Source organism: Mya arenaria, chromosome 11 (genome assembly GCF_026914265.1).
Source record: "Mya arenaria isolate MELC-2E11 chromosome 11, ASM2691426v1".
NCBI classification, from domain to species: Eukaryota; Metazoa; Mollusca; class Bivalvia; order Myida; family Myidae; genus Mya; species Mya arenaria.
The window spans coordinates 31,782,859-31,803,896 of record NC_069132.1 but is presented as its reverse complement, the minus strand read 5'-3'; the positions used below and the strand labels follow the sequence as shown (position 1 = coordinate 31,803,896).

At 39.2% G+C, this 21,038-nt stretch overlaps 2 protein-coding genes and 1 non-coding gene across 3 annotated transcripts; 1 reads left to right on the top strand and 2 right to left on the bottom strand.

Moving 5' to 3' along the window:
• The first annotated feature begins 4,909 nt into the window (after window positions 1-4,909).
• LOC128209461 (uncharacterized) lies at window positions 4,910-15,651 on the top strand. Its single transcript, XM_052913490.1, has 4 exons — window positions 4,910-5,981; window positions 13,124-13,300; window positions 14,750-14,884; window positions 15,080-15,651. The coding sequence occupies exons 1-4, from the start codon at window positions 5,891-5,893 to the stop codon at window positions 15,241-15,243; spliced, it is 567 nt and encodes a 188-aa protein (XP_052769450.1). The 5' UTR covers window positions 4,910-5,890; the 3' UTR covers window positions 15,244-15,651.
• Window positions 12,291-12,362, bottom strand: Trnac-gca (transfer RNA cysteine (anticodon GCA)). The gene has a single exon. It is a non-coding gene; the product is annotated as a tRNA-Cys (tRNA).
• A 3,489-nt stretch (window positions 15,652-19,140) lies between the features above and the next one.
• Window positions 19,141-20,062, bottom strand: LOC128208472 (golgin subfamily A member 6-like protein 6). Its single transcript, XM_052912037.1, has 2 exons — window positions 19,890-20,062; window positions 19,141-19,744 (listed from the first exon to the last, which is right to left on the bottom strand). The coding sequence occupies exons 1-2, from the start codon at window positions 20,060-20,062 to the stop codon at window positions 19,141-19,143; spliced, it is 777 nt and encodes a 258-aa protein (XP_052767997.1).
• Window positions 20,063-21,038: the final 976 nt, after the last annotated feature.

Here is a 21,038-nt window from a genome sequence, read left to right as displayed (position 1 = left end):
AAATTGCATTTTGATGGGTTAAAAGCACCTCGGACTCAAACCAGTCGTTTCCCAGATTTTCGCTACATTCCAAAATCGGCTATGTGTACTACGTACCATGATTAAAACAGTGTTTTTTTTCTTCTTCGCACGCGAACAATTATGCATGTAATCGAAAATGCATCCATATTGACGATTTAAATGTCATGAAATATCGTTATAATTCTAACAGTCATGTGTGTTTATTATTGTCGTTTACACTTAAATTACCTCCATCTTCTACCCGCCGTATAATCTTACATTGTCGTATATTCTTACTTTGTATCTGTGTCCTCTCTGTCGTATACACTTACATTGTCTCAATCTTTTCTTCGCTGCAAACTTTTGCACTGTCTCAATATTATCTCCGTCGTATCCTCATCTTGCATTGCCGTATGTTCTTACATTGTCTCAATCTTCACTCCGCCGTATACTTTTGCATTGTCTCCATCTTCTCTCCGCCGTATACTCTTACATTATCTCCATCTTCTCTCCGTCGTATACTCTTACATTGTCTCCATCTTCTCTCCGCCGTATACTCTTACATTATCGCCATCTTCTCTCCGCCGTATACTCTTACATTGTCTCCATCTTCTCTCCGTATACTCTTACAATATCTCCATCTTCTCTCCGCCGTATACTCTTACATTATCTCCATCTTCTCTCCGCCGTATACTCTTACATTGTCTCCATCTTCTCTCCGCCGTATACGCTTACAATGTCTCCATTTCCTCTTCGCCGTGTACACCTACATTGTCTCAATCGTCTCTCCGCCTTATACACCTACATTGTCTTAATCGTTTTCCGTCGTATACTAAAATTACTATTGCATTGTCTACATCATCTTTCCGCCTTATACACTTGCATTGTCTCCATCATCTCTCCGCCTTATACACCTACATTGTCTCAATCGTCTTTCCGCCGTATACCCCTACATTGTCACAATCGTCCCTCCGCCGTATACACATACATTGTCTCAATCTTCTCTCCGCCGTATACACCTACATTGTCTCCATCATCTCTCCGCCTTAAACGCCTACATTGTCTCAATCGTCTTTCCGCCGTATACCCCTACATTGTCTCAATCGTCTCTCCGCCGTATACACATACATTGTCTCAATCTTCTCTCCGCCGTATACCCCTACATTGTCTCCATCATCTCTCCGCCGTATACACCTACATTGTCTCAATCGTCTCTCCGCCGTATACACCTACATTGTCTCAATCATCTCTCCGCCGTATACTATTGCATTGTCTCCATCATCTCTCCGCCGTATACACCTACATTGTCTCAATCGTCTCTCCGCCGTATACACCTACATTGTCTCAATCATCTCTGCGCCGTATACAATTGCATTGTCTCCATCTTCTCTCCACCGTATACATCTACATTGTCTCAATCATCTCTGCGCCGTATACAATTGCATTGTCTCCATCTTCTCTCCGCCGTATACACATACATTGTCTCAATCGTCTCTCCGCCGTATACACCGACATTGTCTCAATAGTCTCTCCGCCGTATACACCTACATTGTCTTAATCGTCTCTCCGCAGTATACTCTTACATTGTCACCATCTTCTCTCCGCCGAATACTCTTACATCGTATCCATCTTCTCTCCGCCCCAACCTTTTGCATTGTCACCATCTCCTCTCCGCCGAATACTCTTACATCGTCTCCATCTTCTCTCCGCCGCAACCTTTTGCATCGTCACCATCTTCTCTCCGCCGAATACTCTTACATCGTCTCCATCTTCTCTCCGCCGCAACCTTTTGCATTGTCACCATCTTCTCTCCGCCGAATACTCTTACATCGTCTCCATCTTCTCTCCGCCGCAACCTTTTGCATCGTCACCATCTTCTCTCCGCCGAATACTCTTACATCGTCTCCATCTTCTCTCCGCCGCAACCTTTTGCATCGTCACCATCTTCTCTCCGCCGAATACTCTTACATCGTCTCCATCTTCTCTCCGCCCCAACCTTTTGCATTGTCACCATCTCCTCTCCGCCGAATACTCTTACATCGTCTCCATCTTCTCTCCGCCGCAACCTTTTGCATCGTCACCATCTTCTCTCCGCCGTTTACTCTTACATTGTTTTCATCTTTTCTCCGCCGCAAACTTTTGCATTGTCTCCATCATCTCTCCGCCGTTTATGCACCAGTCAATTGAAACCACGCCCCCCCCCAGGTCCGGGGGGTATACCGGGGATAGCCGGGGAAAAGGGCCGTGTTTTTACTTTCCAGGTGGCCCCGCGGGGCCGGGTGACCGCAGTGGCTTTGTCATAGCGCCAAATTAAGCCGAGATTGGGCCTTATATAGAGTCTCTGGGGTGCTGGGGCATTTGGCCGTGGTTAAACCATCGGTCGGGATTTTACCCGGGGTTGGCTGGACCGAAAGTCAAAGTCCCGCCATCTTCTCACCCTGTAACGTTTCGCATTGTCCCCATCTTCCCTCCGCTACAAACTTTTGCATTACACACTTGCATTGTCTCCATCTTCTCTCCGCCTTATACTGTTACATTGACTCCACCTTCTCCCCGCCGTATACAGTTGCATTGTCTCCACCTTCTCTTCTCCGTAAACAGTTGCATTGTCTCTATCTTCTCTTCGCCGTATACTCTAACATTGTCTCCATCTTCTCTTCGCCGCATACACTTGCATTGTCTCCATCCTCTCTTCGCCGTATACTCTTACATTGTCTCCATCATCTTTCCGCCGTTTACACTTGCATTGTCTCCATCTTCTCTTCGCCGTATACACTTGCATTGTCTCCATCTTCTCTTCGCCGTATACTCTTACATTGTCTCCATCATCTTTCCGCCGTATACACCTACATTGTCTCCACCTTCTCCCCGTCGTATACACTTGCATTGTCTCCACCTTCTCCCCGCCGTATACACTTGTATTGTCTCCATCTTCTCCCCGCCGTATACAGTTGCATTGTCTCCATCTTCTCTCCGCCGTATACAGTTGCATTGTCTTTATCTTCTCTCCGCCGTATACACTTGTATTGTCTCCATCTTCTCCCCGCCGTATACACTTGTATTGTCTCCATCTTCTCCCCGCCGTATACAGTTGCATTGTCTCCATCTTCTCTCCGCCGTATACAGTTACATTGACTCCATTTTCTCTCCGCAGTAAACTCTTACAATGTCTCCATCTTCTCTTCGCCGTATACTCTTACATTGTCTCCATATTCTCCCCGCCGTATACTCTTGCATTGTCTCCATCTTCTCTCCGCCGTATACAGTTACATTGACTCCATTTTCTCTCCGTCGTAAACACTTACATTGCCTCCATCTTCTCTCCGCCTTATACTGTTACATTGACTCCATCTTCTCTTCGCCGTATACTCTTACATTGTCTCCATCTTCTCTCCGCCGTATATACTTGCATTGTCGCCATTTCCTCTCCGCCGTATACACTTGCATTGTCTCCATCTTCTCTCCGCCGTATACACTTGTATTGTCTCCATTTCCTCTCCGCCGTATACACTTGCATTGCCTCTATCTTCTCTCCGCCTTATACTGTTACATTGACTCCATCTTCTGTCCGCCGTATACACTTGCATTGTCTCCATTTCTGTCCGCCGTATACACTTGCATTGTCTCCATTTCCTCTCCGCCGTATACACTTGCATTGCCTCCATCCTCATTCCGCCGTATACACCTACATTGCCTCCATCTTTTCTCCGCCTTATACTGTTACATTGACTCCATCTTCTCTTCGCCGTATACTCTTACATTGTCTCCATCTTCTCTCCGCCGTATACACTTGCATTGTCTACATTTCTGTCCGCCGTATTCTGTTACATTGTCTCCATCTTCTCTCCGCCGTATACACTTGCATTACCTGCATCTTTTCTCCGCCTTATACTGTTACATTGACTCCATCTTCTGTCCGCCGTATACTCTTGCATTGTCTCCATCTTCTGTCCGCCGTATACACTTGCATTGTCTCCACTTCTGTCCGCCGTATATACTTGCATTGTCTCCATTTCCTCTCCGCCGTATACACTTGCATTGCCCCCCTCTTCTCTCCACCGTATACACCTACATTGCCTCCATCTTCTCTCCGCCTTATACTGTTACATTGACTCCATCTTCTCTTCGCCGTATACTCTTACATTGTCTCCCTCTTCTCTCCACCGTATACACTTGCATTGTCTCCATCTTCTCTCCGCCGTATACACTTACATTGTTTCCATCATCTTTCCGCCGTATACACCTACATTGTCTCCATCTTCTCTCCGCCATCATCATCATCATCATCATCATCATCATCATCATCATCATCATCATCTAAAACAACAACAACAACAACAACAATATCAGCAGTGGCAGCAAAAACAACATCAACAACATCAACAGCAGCAGCAACAACACCAACAACAACAACTCCAGCAGCAGCATCAGCAGCAGCAGCAACAATTCGAGTGGTGAAAGCGAAAAGGTTCTATTTTCTTTTTTATTTAATGTCACTTAGAACCTTTTCGCATTCACCCCTCGAATTGCAGCACCAACGAAAACAACGATTAAACATGAAGAAAAAATCATTCTATTTTTGGAAAGGGTAAAAATATTTCTTATTATGAAATTTAGCCAAATTATGATATAAGATATCGTTCCAACCCATAAAATGTATCGAAATATTACTAATATTTTCTTTGTTAAAGACTATTTAATTACAAATGGAAACATAACAAAATGAGTGGGCATTGACCCTGCTATTCTGATACACAAAGAGAAACAAGCCGGAGAATAAATATATTCAATCTAATTTAATGATACGTATAGTCATACATAATAGACCTTACATACTTAAGACTTTAAAGCCAAACCGTATTGAATTTTCATTGTTAAATCACAGTATATTGTCGAAAACACAGTTCGTGTTCAAACATTTATAGATCCAATTTTAAGAAACGCTTTAAAAGCTTTTCAATTAGACTTTCTAAACGTCTATGGTGCGAAGTAAGAGTCTTAAACCCTACACCAAATGGTCAAAGATAGTTCAAACGCGAGACAAGTATTTCAAATGTATTTGTGATATTGCGAATAAGAGAGTGCTTGATACATAGTTCGTGACTGAATTTAAGTATCCGGAGTGGCAAAAGGATTCTGATTAAGATCAGATATTTTCACAGTTATACATGATCGGATCCTAGGGTCAATATACGTTTACGTTAATGATATTCGAATTTCGAAACACCAGGTAATTCTTTGGGATAATCGAGCGTATCATCAGACCTCGCTGTATTCACATTTTTCGGTTTAATACCACGGCATACATACGCGCATTGTTTACAAAGGAATGACAAACAAGATAGCAAAAATCTGTGAAATACCGAAATATGATATGTTAAACAAAATACAGTGAAATATTAGAAAAACTTACAACAGCGATATTTTGACTGTCGCGAAGAAACGAGATTGGATATTATTGAATTTTATTAAAACATCAAGGAAGTTTTCGTTCATTCTTAAATGTGAGTTACGAATCGCGTAATTACATGTAAAACATTTAATTGCTTCCTTTTAAGATTTACAGCAGGAATAATTTAAGTCGCTTCTGCGTTTTAAAGGAAGGAAAGACTTATTAATTTAAAGTGGTCATTAAATGCAGTTATTTTATAGGCAACATACATGGCTATGCACATGTATTGACGAGTATTTTAACATGGGAAAGCTGTGCATGTGAGCGGAGTATCTTAAGTGAGGTATTTAATATTCCACGACAAATATATACGCTCGTATGTGAAAGAGATTCATTGAGATATTTCAATATTTGTGCGGAGTATTACACGCTACAAGATCGGACTAAGGAAGCTATAGAATCAAGTCTGGACTACGAATTAATATAAACATTGTGGAAATGGGAGGTCTGGCATCGAAACTAAGTAAAGTGTTCTCTCCATTCAAGAACTGTCCTGCTCGGATCGCCATGATCGGCCTCGATGGTGCAGGTAATGTTTTAATGAAGTCGAGTTGAGTTGAGTTGAGTTGAGTTAGTTTATAATAATTTATTCTAAGCTCGAATAATAAGACAGCTGAGTAGTTTTCCTCAGTAGAAATTCAGGATCAATGTCCCTTTTTGGGGGCCATTAGAATGTACCACGGTTAGCGATCGAACCCACAAGCGTCTTGGGTAAGAGGTGGACATTTATTCACCATTGCCCTATATACATTTGAGTTGATATACTGATAGCGCATTGTTATTTTATTTGGCTACAAAGTGGATTTCATTCAAGTTAAGTGTGATCTTAAGTCGAAACACGTACTAGAGTGCTATAATTGAGTTTTATATCGTTTGATAAGTGGGGGTTGTTAATTTAATATAGTCAAGTGTTAAAGCTGCACTCTCACAGAAATACCATTTTTACAACTTTTTATTTTTTGCCTTTGAAAGGGCTTTTTTTTCGTAAATATCAGCAAACCAATTACATAATTTGGCTGACAAAAAATTAGATCGTAGATTTTCATATTTCCTTTCGAAAATTAATGTTTTATGCCGCTTAAACCGTAACTAACGCTTTAAGAAAAATGCATTAAACATCATTTTTTTAACTTAAATATACAAATCCGCGATTTAATTTTTTGTCAGCAGTCTTATATAACTGGTTTCCATGGATTTTCGCTAAAAATGGCTCGGTCCAAGACAAAAAATAAAAACGTTGTCAAAACGTTCAATTTGTGAGAGTGCAGCTTTAACCCAATCAAATATATGCGAGTTTATATAATTGAATAAAAAAAGAAAACGAAAACCCCATAAAAAAAATACATAGGTTAGTTGAGAAACAGTTTGTCAGTCAGGTATAAATCTTGTACACCTGCTTAACCTTTTTTTCGCCTTTTTCTTAGAAACAGATGTATTCGAAACGTTTGCGTGGAAAGAATTCGATTAAATACAAATAAACAAATCTGATTAACATATATCCGCCTTTTAACGTAATATCATTTATTATGATTCCCTGTATATTTAACTGGCACGATAATCTTAAGAAAACAACTCAGACTTTTAATGGACCATATTCTTACATTCGAAACAAAGCTGTGAAAATCTGGACACAATTTCACTAACACTCGGAAATATCTGAATTGATACAGCTTACTTATCAATACATGGTTTAAAGATGTACTCTTGCCCCCAAATAAGATTTACCACAATTAATACAATTGCTTTAATATACCAAAATGAATTAATAAATGCCGAAAACAAAGGTTCTTATGAAGGATACCGAGTTTAATTTGGAAGAAAGATGAAGAGACACGGTTTTTCTACCTTATGAGAAGATAGGAGATCATTTAGTATTTTTGCTTTTAAGCTATTAAATACACGGTTAAAATCTTGTTATCAATAATAACTATTTTCAATAAGTGCATTAAGTTAGTAGTTAAAGGTCTATCACTCAAAACTTATCTTTGATATACATGTGTATTGATTTTGAATAAGAGTGTCACTTAAACAAAATCAAACATAATGTATCGTGGTTATCTGTACAAGTAGATACTTGTTCTTTAAAAATATCAAAACTCTTCAAAATAAGAATATTACATATTTGATGTCATAACAAAAAAATAGTGCCCTAAGTTTAATGGACTTAAGATTGTGGGAGATAGTGGGGGTTGCACAATGCATCGACACATGCAAGTATACTCATCTATGATTTTATAATTACAAAACCTGCCTCAGTTTGATCTACTGTACTTTCATAAACCGAAATCAAGATGAGGCACACTCACTAGTTTCGTATCGTTGCCTAAATTACACCTGCAAAACCCTTACTGTAAGCTGTTATTGTTCACATAATAAATATTTACCCATCGAGATAAAACATTAATTTCTTTCTTCCGAAGTGAAACACGGTTTAGTCATAGCATGATCGTACTTGAAAAGTTAGAAGGGATGTAAATATCTGATTTCCTATCAGGATATAAACCAGGAAAAAACTGATTTTTCTGAGTTTGAACATCATTATTAGCATTGAGCTGATAAGCCATTGGTATTTTATAAATAAAATGCTTAGTTCGAACAGTTTTCCCACAATTTGTAAAAAGCTTTATCTTAAGAAAGGTATAAATGCACGCCGTATTGTACAGTTGAACTCAATAGGATCATATTATCCAGGGGTTGACATTACAGGAGCAAGTCTTGAGGGTCGCGACTTGGGGCGGGGTCCCATAGCCAATGAACCAAAAATATAGACTCTAAAGTTTGTATAAGAGTGGTTGAAAAGAAAACTGTGGCAGACATCATTCTAACATAGTCCATTTTGACGAAATCGAAACTGAGAATACTATTCATTTGCACGGAAGGCACACGACGAAATCGAAACTGAGAATACTATTCATTTGCACGAATCGATCTGTCTTCGATATGCGTGTGCACGGATCTGTCCAAGGTATGCGTGTGCACAGATCTTACTTCGATATGCATGTGCACGGATCTGTCCAAGGTATGCGTGTGCACAGATCTGTCTAAGATATGCGTGTGCACGGATCTGTCTAAGATATGCGTGTGCACGGATCTGTCTACAGGTAGGGGTGACACGGAACTCTCTAAGGTATAGATGTACACGGATCTGTCAAATTTATGCGTTTGCACGGATCTATCTAAGGGGTGCGTGTGCATGGAGCTGGCCCAGGTATATGTGTGCATGCATCTGTCTAAGTGATGCAAGTTCTTGGATCCGTTATAGATTTCAGTGCACAGCGATGACTGATAATTGGGTGTTTTAGTAAACCAGTAAGAAGAAGAATAAATAATTTCAATTTACAATGTTATCCGGTAGATCATAAATAACAGAGCAGAACAGAATGAAGACTTATTTTGACTTAAGCATAACAAGTTCATCGCCAAACAAACACATATACCAACATGGCATGTGACTATCATGAGAAAAAGTATAATGCTTATAAATTTCCTTCAACACTTGGAATTGAAAACAAACCCCACTTCAATACTATGATGGAAACTTTAGGGACAAGCCCAGCTGTCAAAATGACTATTAAACCAAACAATATATACATTCGTGGAAAGCTCAGCCACACCTTGACATCCTGTGTCACTAGATGCAAACATCGTCCCCCGTTTACACCACCTTATCCGAAACTAACACCGACATCAAAACAATAACAACAACAACAATAACAACAACAACAACAGCAGCAGCAGCAGCAGAAGCAGCAGCAACAACAACAACAACAACATCAAAAGCAGCAGCAGCCACAACAACAACAACAACAACAGCAGCAGCAGCGACAACAACAACAGCAACAAAGACAATAGCAAAAACAACAACAACAACATCCTTATTTACTCTTAGGCATCACATTATGGTTTCAGCCAGACCCCCAAGATCGTTGCACCATATACACGTGCACTGCAGTCTTCGAGATGATTTAGATTTATCTGTTATCACCCCCAGATGTCGGCGGCGTCGGCAATGGACACAGTCGGCACACGCCATTCATATTTCTGCGATTGGGGCGATCAGGGAGATTGTGTAAAAGTGATAATATCTTGTTTGATTGCGAACTGTTTTATTTGAAGTTGTGCAGTGATAAATGCACGAAACAGCATGCACTGCAGTCGTATAATGGGCGTTTTAGGGTAAATACCAGCATTATCAGAATTGTGCATTTTGTTTCTATTTTAAGCTGTTAGCATGGTTTTTTTTCGATATATATTGTATTGTATTTTCTGATCGAATATGCCAGTATACGTGGTCAACCACGCCACACAGGCTTTAGTCATAGGCATATTTCAAATTCGTGATAAACCATTTGTGATAATCTGATGTTTGTTTTCAAGATAATATACATGAATGCAATGTTATTACCATTCCCACGAGTTTTGCATTGATTAATTAAACATCCTATCTGTCTTACCACACAACTATGCACTCACACGCACATTCATCGAACAATACCAGCCAGAGTGTATAATAATAGTTTTACTTGAGTGAACTTTATAAATGTTGATGTTGATAATATGTATATGCAACTATTATATAAACATCATAATATTAATGGTATCTAAGGTTTAAGAAATGCGGTTTTGAAACAGGTTCAACAGTTACTGTATCTTGAAAAAACGACAACACTAAAATGATCACCGTAGCTCACTATTTATTATTGTATAACTCGTTTACAATTATCCTTTTAAAGAGTTACTAAGAATTTTTAAATAATTTCATTTAAGATTATCATGGTTGAATACGTTATGCTTTATAAATCAAGTTAATGCAAGTTATTTGCTACGCTTGAGATATTTCATCATGGTGTCTGGGCAACATATCATTTAAATTTAATTTATATAGCTAATAATCGTTGTTATTCTTTTAAGTGTAAATGTTTCTTAACTGCGAACGAACTTAATTGTAAAATTCGAACAAAGTAACAGCTCATATTTCAAATGACAAATTGCAAATTGCAATGGATAATAAGTTGATCATAATTCTTATACATTTCAAAACAGATTAAAATCTGGTATGTAATAACTAAACAAATGTTATGACTCATAGTGAACCAAAGCTTGAGCTGTAATCCCTTCCCATTTGAAGTGCCGTGCACATAACAACTCATCCCCACTTATTTGGTTGTACAATACCTTCGTACTTGGGCGGATTTAAAAATCAATGACTTATCGATTTCCTCATTTTGATCAGTACTTTGGTGATAATAATTGGCCATATTTACAGTATAAATGACCACAGCAGTTTAGAATACGTGAGGTTTATGTTATACAGTGGCCTTGGGAAGATAAAAAAAACAAGCTGATTATTTTCCTTAAAGACAAATCACATTGATATTCATTATTCTTCTTTAAATAGCTAATGATTGTATATATATATTAGGTGAACAAATTCCATGGAAAAGGATACGTTAATCAACCTTATGCACCAGTCAATTGTAACCACGCCCCCCCCCCCTTCCCCCAGGTCCGGGGAATAGCGGGGACTTTGACTTTCGGTCAAGTCTGGCTAAAATCCCCATCCTGCGGGGACGAACAGATGGTAAAATCCCCGCCAAATGCCCCCGCACCCCAGGGACCCAAGGTAAGGCCCATTCCCCGCTATATTAAAAGCGAAGACAAAACCACTGCATTCACCCGGCACTGCGGGGCCGCCTGAAAGGTAAAAACACGACCCATTTCCCCGGCTATCCCCGGTATACCCCCGGACCGGGGGGGTGGGCGTGGTTACAATTGACTGGTGCTCAATTCAAAATCAAACTATTGATGATATTCGTCAATTTGACAAATAACAGAAATCGGGACATATCCGGACAAATCGGCTCAAAGGGAAGTTAGTGACTGAAAGATAATATGCAGCTTATCTATTAGCATAATTTATATAAGTAATACATGTTAATGTAGGCACTATTTACCGTGCTATACAAGGTGTTCATTTTCCTTTTCTTTTGACGGAAGATTCGCAATTACAATTCAAAATATAACCAAGCACATACATCAGTATTTTGTTACATTTTATATGGAGGGAACATTTATAAATACTTCCTTATTACGTTATATGATATTACATTGGAGATGACATTCGAAATTGGATATGACATAATGCCAGTTCAAGTATGTAATGCTGGCAAGTATCTCATATCACCATAGGACATACAGCTTTATTTGTGCAGATATGAATGCCTATTCATTCGTAGATATTCTTCCATACATTATAACTTGAATAATACATCGTTCTCACATCAGTTTCAGTATCATGTTGTCAGGAAGTTCAATTCTAAGTAATAGTTAGATGGCATGAAGTGAATTCTTGATTATTAAGAATGGGCGGAGTGAGGTTAGCGAACGATTCCTTCTTAATCATTACGAATTCACTTCATGTCATCTAACTGACTGTCTTAGAATACAATTTTATTGGCGGATACATTGTCGACGCAAAATCTGACGCAGAGAGTGTCATTGGGTATCAGATGATAGGGAGTAGACGGATCTTTAAACACGCGCGAACGTTGGAATTCGTAATGATTAAGTCTGTTACTTAATAGCTGCCTGTCTGCAATCTCATTTGCTGAAAATGTATGTTGTATTCTAAGGCCACGATTATGGAAGTCATAGACTCAACTTAAAAATAAAGTATGGGCCACCACTTCCCGTCCTCTCTCAGGGGAGATTTTGAACAGTATGACTGTCTGAAAGTACGCACCAATAACGATCATTTATAAAGTACGGTGAATGTTCAATAAGAATATTACATGGATTCAGCTTCGGGCTTTTCATTTATAAGAAAAACAAAACGTTAAGGGGACACCCGGGTTCGAACCGGGGACCTCTCGATCTGCAGTCGAATGCTCTACCACTGAGCTATATCCCCTTGCTGTACAATTTCGTGAAATACAATGAAAATAATTATTCACATTGAACAATGCACCATATGTGACCAATATCAATAGCTGTTACACTAAAGCACCACTTGTTCAACAATCACGACAACCAGCCAACCATTGGTCGCTAGTCGGTGGTCAGTTGTCAGTAAAGGTTGTTCGCTATAGTCAGGATCATTAACTGGTTGCCTCAATTTAGTAGTTATCATGACAACGGTATCTTGTGGCCTCAACATTGCGTGAGCCTGACCTTATTCGACTTAGTATTTCGTGTTCTTGTATATTACTATCTCATAACTTTAACTTATCATTTTATTGCCTAAACTTGTAATCTCGTAATATATATCTCATGATATGGTCATAGATTTCGTATTTCGTGGCTTTAACTTAATATTTCCTGGCATGAATTTAGAACCTCTCTACCTCATTTTAAATGCTTCAATGTAGTATATTTTGGCCAAAATCACTATCCCGTCGTCCTGACGAGTATATCGTTGCCATAACTTAATATATCATAACCTTGTTGATCCTAATATTTATAACCCTATATTGTATCTGGTGACTTCGTCTTAGCATCTCACGGTCGCAGGGCCTCAATACCGTCGCTCTGGGTTGGTAATTCGTTGACCAGTCTTAGTACTCGTGGCTACGAGTTGTCACTCTGGGACTTGTCTTAACGTCGTTTTTACTTCTGATATTCATTTTATCGACCTTTTTCTGTATATTTACTTACCATGCCTTCTTTTTTCAGGCAAGACGACAATTCTGTACCGCTTCAAATTGAACGAGACAATCAGCACCATCCCGACCATAGGATTTAACGTTGAGACTCTGACCCCCACGAAGGGCCTCGAGCTAACAGTGTGGGACATGGGCGGCCAGGAACGTATGAGGCCCCTTTGGAGGATGTATTTACGTGGAACAGATGGTAAGCACATTTTACGCCATTATGCTAGTAAACACTGACCCCTAGTACGGGCCAAGAATTCAAAGTATGGTATATGGGCGGCCAGGAATGGATGAGACCTCTTCGGAACAAGAATATGTAGAGGAAAAATGGTCTGCACATTTATGCCATCGACAAGAAAATATTGACCAATAGTACGGGCCTCTAACTCATAGTGAGGCAAGAGTGGCCATGACTGGATGAGGCCACGTTGTAAAATGTATCTGAGGGGAACAGGAGCTACGCACGTCTTTTTACACCAGCATACTCGTAAGTAAATAATGACCCCTAGAAGAACGGTTGTTGAACATAGCGGGGCCTGAGTTCTAAGTAATGTACGGTGCGGTTTTATGTGACGAAACTGCAGAAAACAGACGGTAAGCGCGTCTTCTTCGCCATTATCACATATAAAAGGATTATACTGATCTTCTACGATCAAATAGTGTACGTCAAGCAGCTCGTGAGAATGTTCGGATGCATAAATTCATACAGCAAACAGCTTGAAGGCACACCACAGCGCTTTTTAAACATATGTTTACTTGTTTTGAATTGTTATTCAATGATCAGGCTTTTATCTTATCAAAATCGCCTCGAGCTGTTGTTGAATAATTCATAAGTGCCAGACATATCTGCCGTTTCAAACTCATCATTTACAATTTAATTCTCATTAATGCTCTCACCACTATGATACATACAGTTTTCACTAGAGATGATTAATTAACCATCGACATACCAGCATCTTTATTATTAAAGTTTCATTTCACTGTGAGCCACTAGACAGCATACCGTTCAAGCAACAATGCATATGAGAAATTGAACTCAGCAAAAATATACATATAGTCTATAGTCTGCATTATCATTTAAAATGCAAATGTTATGGTCTATAGTCTGTATTTGAAGGGCAAATGTTCATAGTATATGAACGAACCACACTTGATCGTGTATGTTTTAAGTACATGATAAAATGCCCCTAGTGGGACTCGAAGTCACGACCTCTGTGATAAGATCAGACAGACACAAATCTGCCGCATCATCCCGCCATTAAACTGTGTGAACTTCAACGAACAAATGGTCATTTGACATTGAATGTCGAGATAGTTTGACAAACGATATTTGATGTGTCAAAAAATGAATGTCATGCTGGCACGACAAGCGATATTCGATACTCCAAAAGTGAATGTCGAGGTGTCATGCTGGCGTGACAATGAAAAGCGGCATTAATTTTCCTCAGAAATCGTTTATATGTCGGGCTAGCACGACAAACGACATTTTACATTCAAAGTGCTGGCACGACAGCTTGACATTCAATGTCGAAAAATCATTGATGTTTGTTGATCTGATTTAACACAACCCAACCATTACTTTTATGGTGCGCGCATGCACTATGTATCAAGTACCTCTCAAAATTTACCCGGCTTTCTCTCGCTGCAGGCGTCATGTTTGTTGTGGACAGTGGGGATCGGGAGCGGATACCGGAAGCCAAAGAAGAGCTGCTGCGACTCCTCGACACGCAGGAAATGAAGAACGTGCCCCTCGTCGTCATAGCAAACAAACAGGACCTACCAGGTGCGTTAATGCTTCTGTTGGTGGTAGTAGGATGATGATGATGATGATGATGATGATGATGATGATGATGATGATGATGATGATGATGATGATGATGGGTCAACTTTGTTTTGTGATTTCGTCTCATAAGAGTAGAGTAATTCGTGCAAAATATAATTCTTTATATTACATTATGTTTGTTCTATACATCTCTAGGTGCTGTTGATGCCAAAGATATGACAAAACGCCTGCAGCTGCCCCAGATGTCTGCAAGACCCTGGGTGATACACAGCGCCTGCGCAACGACTGGAGAGGGAATATGCGAATCTATGGAATCACTGGCCAAAATGGTCAAGGAATACAAAGCGAAAGGAAAATGAATCGAAGTGAACGCCTTTTTCATTAGTTGAAAGAAGATTTGCATTACGCATGCCCATGAGCATGCGCGGGGTACGAGCATGCGCGGTAACTATCGCTCACAGCTCACCCAGAATGACTTCACACTCCAAACACTTTTACTTACTTAAAACAAGTTGTTTGACAATAGTATTAATAGTCATTGCACCGAAGTTGGCAAGCGTGATTTGATTTTTGCAATATGAGTGGGATGGCAGCTGGTGTTGTGACGTGTGATGACGTCATAATACCAACGTCCTATATCTGATACGAGCGTAACATTCCATCAATATCTAGTCTCTCCGTCCATTTGTTGATCATTGAAATCATATATGAGTATGTGTGCATATGAATTAAATATTAATTGCTATGCAATAAAGTTTTATAATTTAGACTGTTTTTATTTGATATATACGATATGTTCCACTGACAATTGACTACAATACGTCTATGGCTATAACCACAAAAATGCAATCTAGAAATCCTACTCCCTAGATTTCACAATTATTGTTTAATACAATGCATTTCATCCAAATAAAGTAAAATTGCAACGCATAACATAATTTCTATACTTTATTTGAGTAATGTTTGTATAATATCTTTCTTTACTTAATTATTGTATAAAAAATCGCTTAAGTTTATAATTGTGCTTTGGCCGAAGTTTTGGCATTAATTATAACAAAACAGTACAGCAATTAATATTTTAACTATAGATCAAGATACAATATAAGCATGAATTAAAAACACTACAACATTTATGCAAAACAGGCAGTGGCTTTAACCACTCCTTAAACGTTCCTTGTTTACATGTATTCAGATTGCTTATTTCCGTTTCTCAGTTCCATGTAATTCAATCTTAATGACTTTTGACTTCGAATATCAAACTTTCTTTGCATATGTCAAACTCTTATTGAACATGTCAAACAACAAATAACTTAATAATCAGCTTTGAGTGCATAAAAATAACGCCCACATGTTTGCGTTTCTTTTGTCCATATCTCATAACTGTTTAGTCATGATAAATTATGAACATGCACCAACACTCTTACATGCTGAGTGGAAAATGAAAAGTACTACAGCATTACGACATTGAACACTGCGAAATTTCTGTAAGATGGAATAATCTGGAAGTAGGAATGACTTAATGATTGCAAATTTTACATAGTTGTGTTGTGTAAGATTCAATTAATTTCTATTGTTTGATTTATCCAAAAAAGAGATCATAAACGAGTATTACTTTACAATTCATAATTGGATCAGCGCGTCATTTTGGAGTGCGCCACCTAGCGTTACCATTCGGAGCTCCTCGGCCATTTTGATCGAAAACAACACCAAGCCGCGGAGTTCCGAATGAAAAGATCACAGGACACAGCCATTACGAAAGTCTTGTTGATAAACAACACGTTGTTTTCCATGGCTTTCCTTTGTTAAGAATTCTTTAAATGATTTAGGATTAAGTATGTACTTTGATTTGCAACAGGTTAATAGTGTTATTGTTTTTAAAAATATGGTTAAAAACAGATTATCTGACCAATTTATTCAAAATTGGTATAGTATTGTTTCAAATTCACCAAAATGTCAAATGTATAAAGTATACAAAAAAGTTTTTGGGTTTGAAAGCTATATTGATATACTACCCAAGAATCTTTCATTGTATTTGCTTAAATTTAGAATTATGAATCACAAATTTCCTATTGAAGTAGGGCGTGGTCAAAATGTTGAGAGATTTTGTAGAACATGTCATTTGTGTAGTAGTAATAGTTTAGGTGATGAATTTCATTACTTGTTTGAATGTCAACATTTTTCAGACGATAGAAAGAAAAACATTAAATTGTACTTTTGTCGTAACCCTAATTGTATTAAGTTAGATCAATTAATGAACAGTAAAAACAAAAAAGAACTTATTAAACTGGCTATATTTTGTAAATCCCTTTTATCTAATGTCAAATAGTCATTCTCCTTTAAAAACAATACGACTTATTTGTCTTAGTATTTCCTATTATAGGAAACTGTATGTAATATATGTCCACTTTGTTTATATATATATATGTTTAATTAATTGTTTGTTAAAGCGTTATTGTTCTGATCACATGGTTGTAATAACCCATGATCTAAAATAAATCTTGAAATCTTGATAAAAATGGCCGAGGAGTTCCGATTGCTAGCGTTACATCCGTTTCTTTATTTTTATTTATATTGAAGGTCAGTGTACCAAAATGACATAGCAGAATCCCTGACAAGTATCAAGATATATATATATCCGTGAAATAAAATATTTATGTAAAAAATAAATGAGCTTCTTGAACAGCCCTCGTAAAATATTGAACTGAATAATTTCAACTATGTTCGGAACACGTGACATCTGGCGTCCGCCTCTATTTAAACAATATGAAAATGTATTTAACCTAAAAATCAAATCAAATCAACTGAACACCATATCAACAACGTCCAACACTTGACCTTTGGAATCCGCATCCTGCACCATTGTTTTGACCTCAGGTTCTGACTGATTTTGACCAATAGCTCTCACCGCCGTGCCCAAATCAGACGCCGGGGTCTTGCAAGCATGACTGATGTCAAACATTTCTTCTGTTAAAAAAATATGTTTCAGTTTTAGATGGAACATGTTTCAACACCATTTTAGAGGGTTAGAGAGCACCAAACTGGTCTATGTCTACAAACACTAATTTGCATATACATGTACCACAGTTTTCGCAAGGGTCTATAATTTTTCGAATGGCTAATCATTTGGTTTTATGCCGATGCAAAGCTATGAAATCAAAGATGGCGTCCAAGATGGCGTATAATTTATAATTTACTAAAGGCGTTATTATCACGAGGTAACTATCAATTTACTTGTCGCGTTCACTGTTTGCTCACATTAGACGGCTCGGCAGTTTTGATTGCTGTGTTCAGGGGCGTAGCTAGCCCTTTAATCATGTGGATTCATAATTGTGCTAGGTGGGTTCGAGGGAATGCCCCCACCCATCGGACAACTTGAAAACAATAGTGCAATCTGGTCCATTCTGGGCGTTCTGATGTGTTTTATTTAGTACTGGAAAATGGACAGTTTTAGGATCATGCAGTTAAGTGGCTGATTTCTTTTTTAAAAAAATGTCACAATCATACGTATTCAGCCGCGTACTCGCGTAAAGGCTGCTACGCGCCTGGTGTTTTAGGCTACCTCTCTGGTCTGTATGTGAGCATAGACCGTTACATTAATAGATACTTTCTTGGTCTAGTACTCTTAGCAAAAGCATTGGCATAATTATTGTACTTAGCTAACAAGTGTGTATTGTTATCACGTTGCGTATCACGTGGTTGGTCAAGTTCAGATCAAATAAAATTAAATCCATAACACATTTCCTCATTTAAGGAAGATATGCATTTAACATTATACAGAACACGAATTCTAAATAATTTTAAGAGAAACAACGACCCCGTCTTGTTAACATTGTTTGAAATCACGGTTACCCGGTTAGCGCACTTGCTTCTCACCAAGGCCACTCGGGTTCGAATCCCGGCCTGGGCGATGCCTAAGAGACTACACACTTTCTGTTAGTATTGTTACTAAATTTTACTAACCCTAACTCATAACGCATAAGGTTTCCAGGTCTGGAGGAGAAATCTAGCTGTTTCTATCCTGAAAAAGTGTGTGTACTTATAAGTGTTTATTTTACAGAAGTAGAGAAAAAACAACTATAAAATCATATACTTTCGTTGAGTTGAATACATATTTCTGACTTATTATTTTCTGAGTATATATATTCTCCACCCCTCTGCCCAGTCTCTCTCCTCTGCCCCTCTCTTCTCTATCTCGTCTCTATCCCCTCTCTTCTCTTTCCCATCTCCCATCTTCCCCTTTCTTATCCCTCTCTTATCTACTCCCTCTCTTTTCCCTCTCTCTCCTCTGCCCATCTATTTTCTATCTCGTCTCTTCTCCCGCTCTCTTCTACCCCTCTCTTCTCTATCTCGTCTCTTCTCCCTGTCACCTCTACCCCTCTCTTCTCTATCTCGTTTCTCCTCCCTCTCACTTCTACCCCTCTCTTCTCTATCTCGTCTCTGCTCCCTTTCTCCTCTACCCCTCTCTTCTCTACCCCATTTCTTCTCCCTCTCTCCTCTACCCCTTTCTTCTCTATCGCGTCTCTTCTCCCTTTCTCCTCTATCCCTCTCTTCTTTACCCATTCCCTTCTTCCTCTATCCTCTACCCCTCTCTTATCTACCCCTCTCTTCTCTATCTCGTCTCTTCTCCCGCTCTCTTCTACCCCTCTCTTCTCTATCTCGTCTCTTCTCCCGTTCTCTTCTACCCCTCTCTTGTCTATCTCGTCTCTTCTCCCGCTCTCTTCTACCCCTCTCTTCTCTATCTCGTCTCTTCTCCCTCTCACCTCTACCCCTCTCTTCTCTTTCTCGTCTCTTCTTCCTTTCTCCTCTACCCTCTCTTCTCTGCCCCATTTCTCCTCCCTCTCTCCTCTACCCCTCTCTTCTCTATCGCGTCACTTCTCCCTTTCTCCTCTATCCCTCTCTTTTCTACCCCCTTTCTTCTCCCCCTCTCCTCTAAAACTCTCTTCACTTCCCCCATCTCCTCTTTCCCATCTCTCCTCTACCCCTTTCTTCTCCCTCTCTTCTCTACCTCAACTCGTCTCTACCCCTTCTCTTCTTTACCCCCTTTCTTCTCCCTCTCTCCTCTACACATCTCTTCTCCAGCTCGTCTCTACCTTCTCTTTTCTTAATCCCCTGTTCTCTACCCCCTCTCTTCTCCCTCTTCACTCTACCCTCTCTCTTCCCCCTCTCTCCTCCACCCATCTCTACTCTATCTCATCTCCATCCCCTCTTCTGTACACCCTTACCTATTCACTCTTCTCTATCCGCTCTCTCTTTTCTACCCCTCTCTTTTCTCCCTCTCATCTTTGACCCTCTTATTCCCCCCTCTCTCTCTGTACCGCTATATCCCTCATCTTATCTACCCCCCTCTTTCACCCTCTATTGTCTACATCTACTCTTCTCGCTCTCTTCTCTACCCCTCTCTTTTTCCCCCCACTTTTCTCTACCTCCTTCCTTCACCCTCTCTTCTCCACCCTCTCACTTTTCTACCTAATTTTGCTCCCCCCCCCCTCTCTCTTCTCTACCCCTCTTACCCAATTTCTACTGTTCTACCAACTTTCTTCTCCTTCGCTACTATACCCCTCTCTCTTCTCTCCCCCCTCGTCTCTACTCTCTTTCATCTCCAGCTTCTTTGCTCTTCCCCCTCTCTACTCCACCCCCTCTCTTCTCTACCCCTCTACCCCCTTTCTCCTGTTCTACCCTTTTTCTTCTCCTTCGCTACTATACCCCTCCCTCTTCTCTACCCCTCTCTTCCCTACCCCTATGTCCCTCTACGCCCTCATTCTCCTCTACCCACTCTCTACCGTATCGATGTAATAATTTAATATATAAATAAGATAAAGTTAATATAAGCTTTAATTTATCACATCGATCCTTTTTCCAGTATATATTTTAAGACTTGGGTTCTATAATATATAATGGCATGCTCTGTTAATTAAGTCTTAGGTATTGCTACAGGAACAACCTTTCCAATCGAATTAAAAATATGTATGTTATGCGTACGAATTATACTGACCACGAACTATATACTGTATCAGCCTGTTTATACACTTCTTATTAATCTCCCTATACATTTCGATGCAAAAATGCAAAACTTCAAAACTTATATGACAACAATTCATTTCCTTTAAATTCAATTCAAACCCAATTGATTTAAACAATAAAAAAAATATTTGTC

Bases quoted from the DNA above. Each gene is read 5' to 3' on its own strand.
- LOC128209461 (XM_052913490.1), top strand. From the start codon at position 5,891: ATGGGAGGTCTGGCATCGAAACTAAGTAAAGTGTTCTCTCCATTCAAG. The intron at 5,982-13,123 runs GTAATGTTTTAA...TTCTTTTTTCAG, and splicing joins GATCGGCCTCGATGGTGCAG to GCAAGACGACAATTCTGTAC. The intron at 14,885-15,079 runs GTGCGTTAATGC...ATACATCTCTAG, and splicing joins AAACAAACAGGACCTACCAG to GTGCTGTTGATGCCAAAGAT.
- LOC128208472 (XM_052912037.1), bottom strand. From the start codon at position 20,062: ATGGGTGGAGGAGAGAGGGGGAAGAGAGAGGGTAGAGTGAAGAGGGAG. The intron at 19,745-19,889 runs GTAGAGAAGAGA...GTGACGCGATAG, and splicing joins AGGGGTAGAGACGAGTTGAG to AGAAGAGAGGGGTAGAGGAG.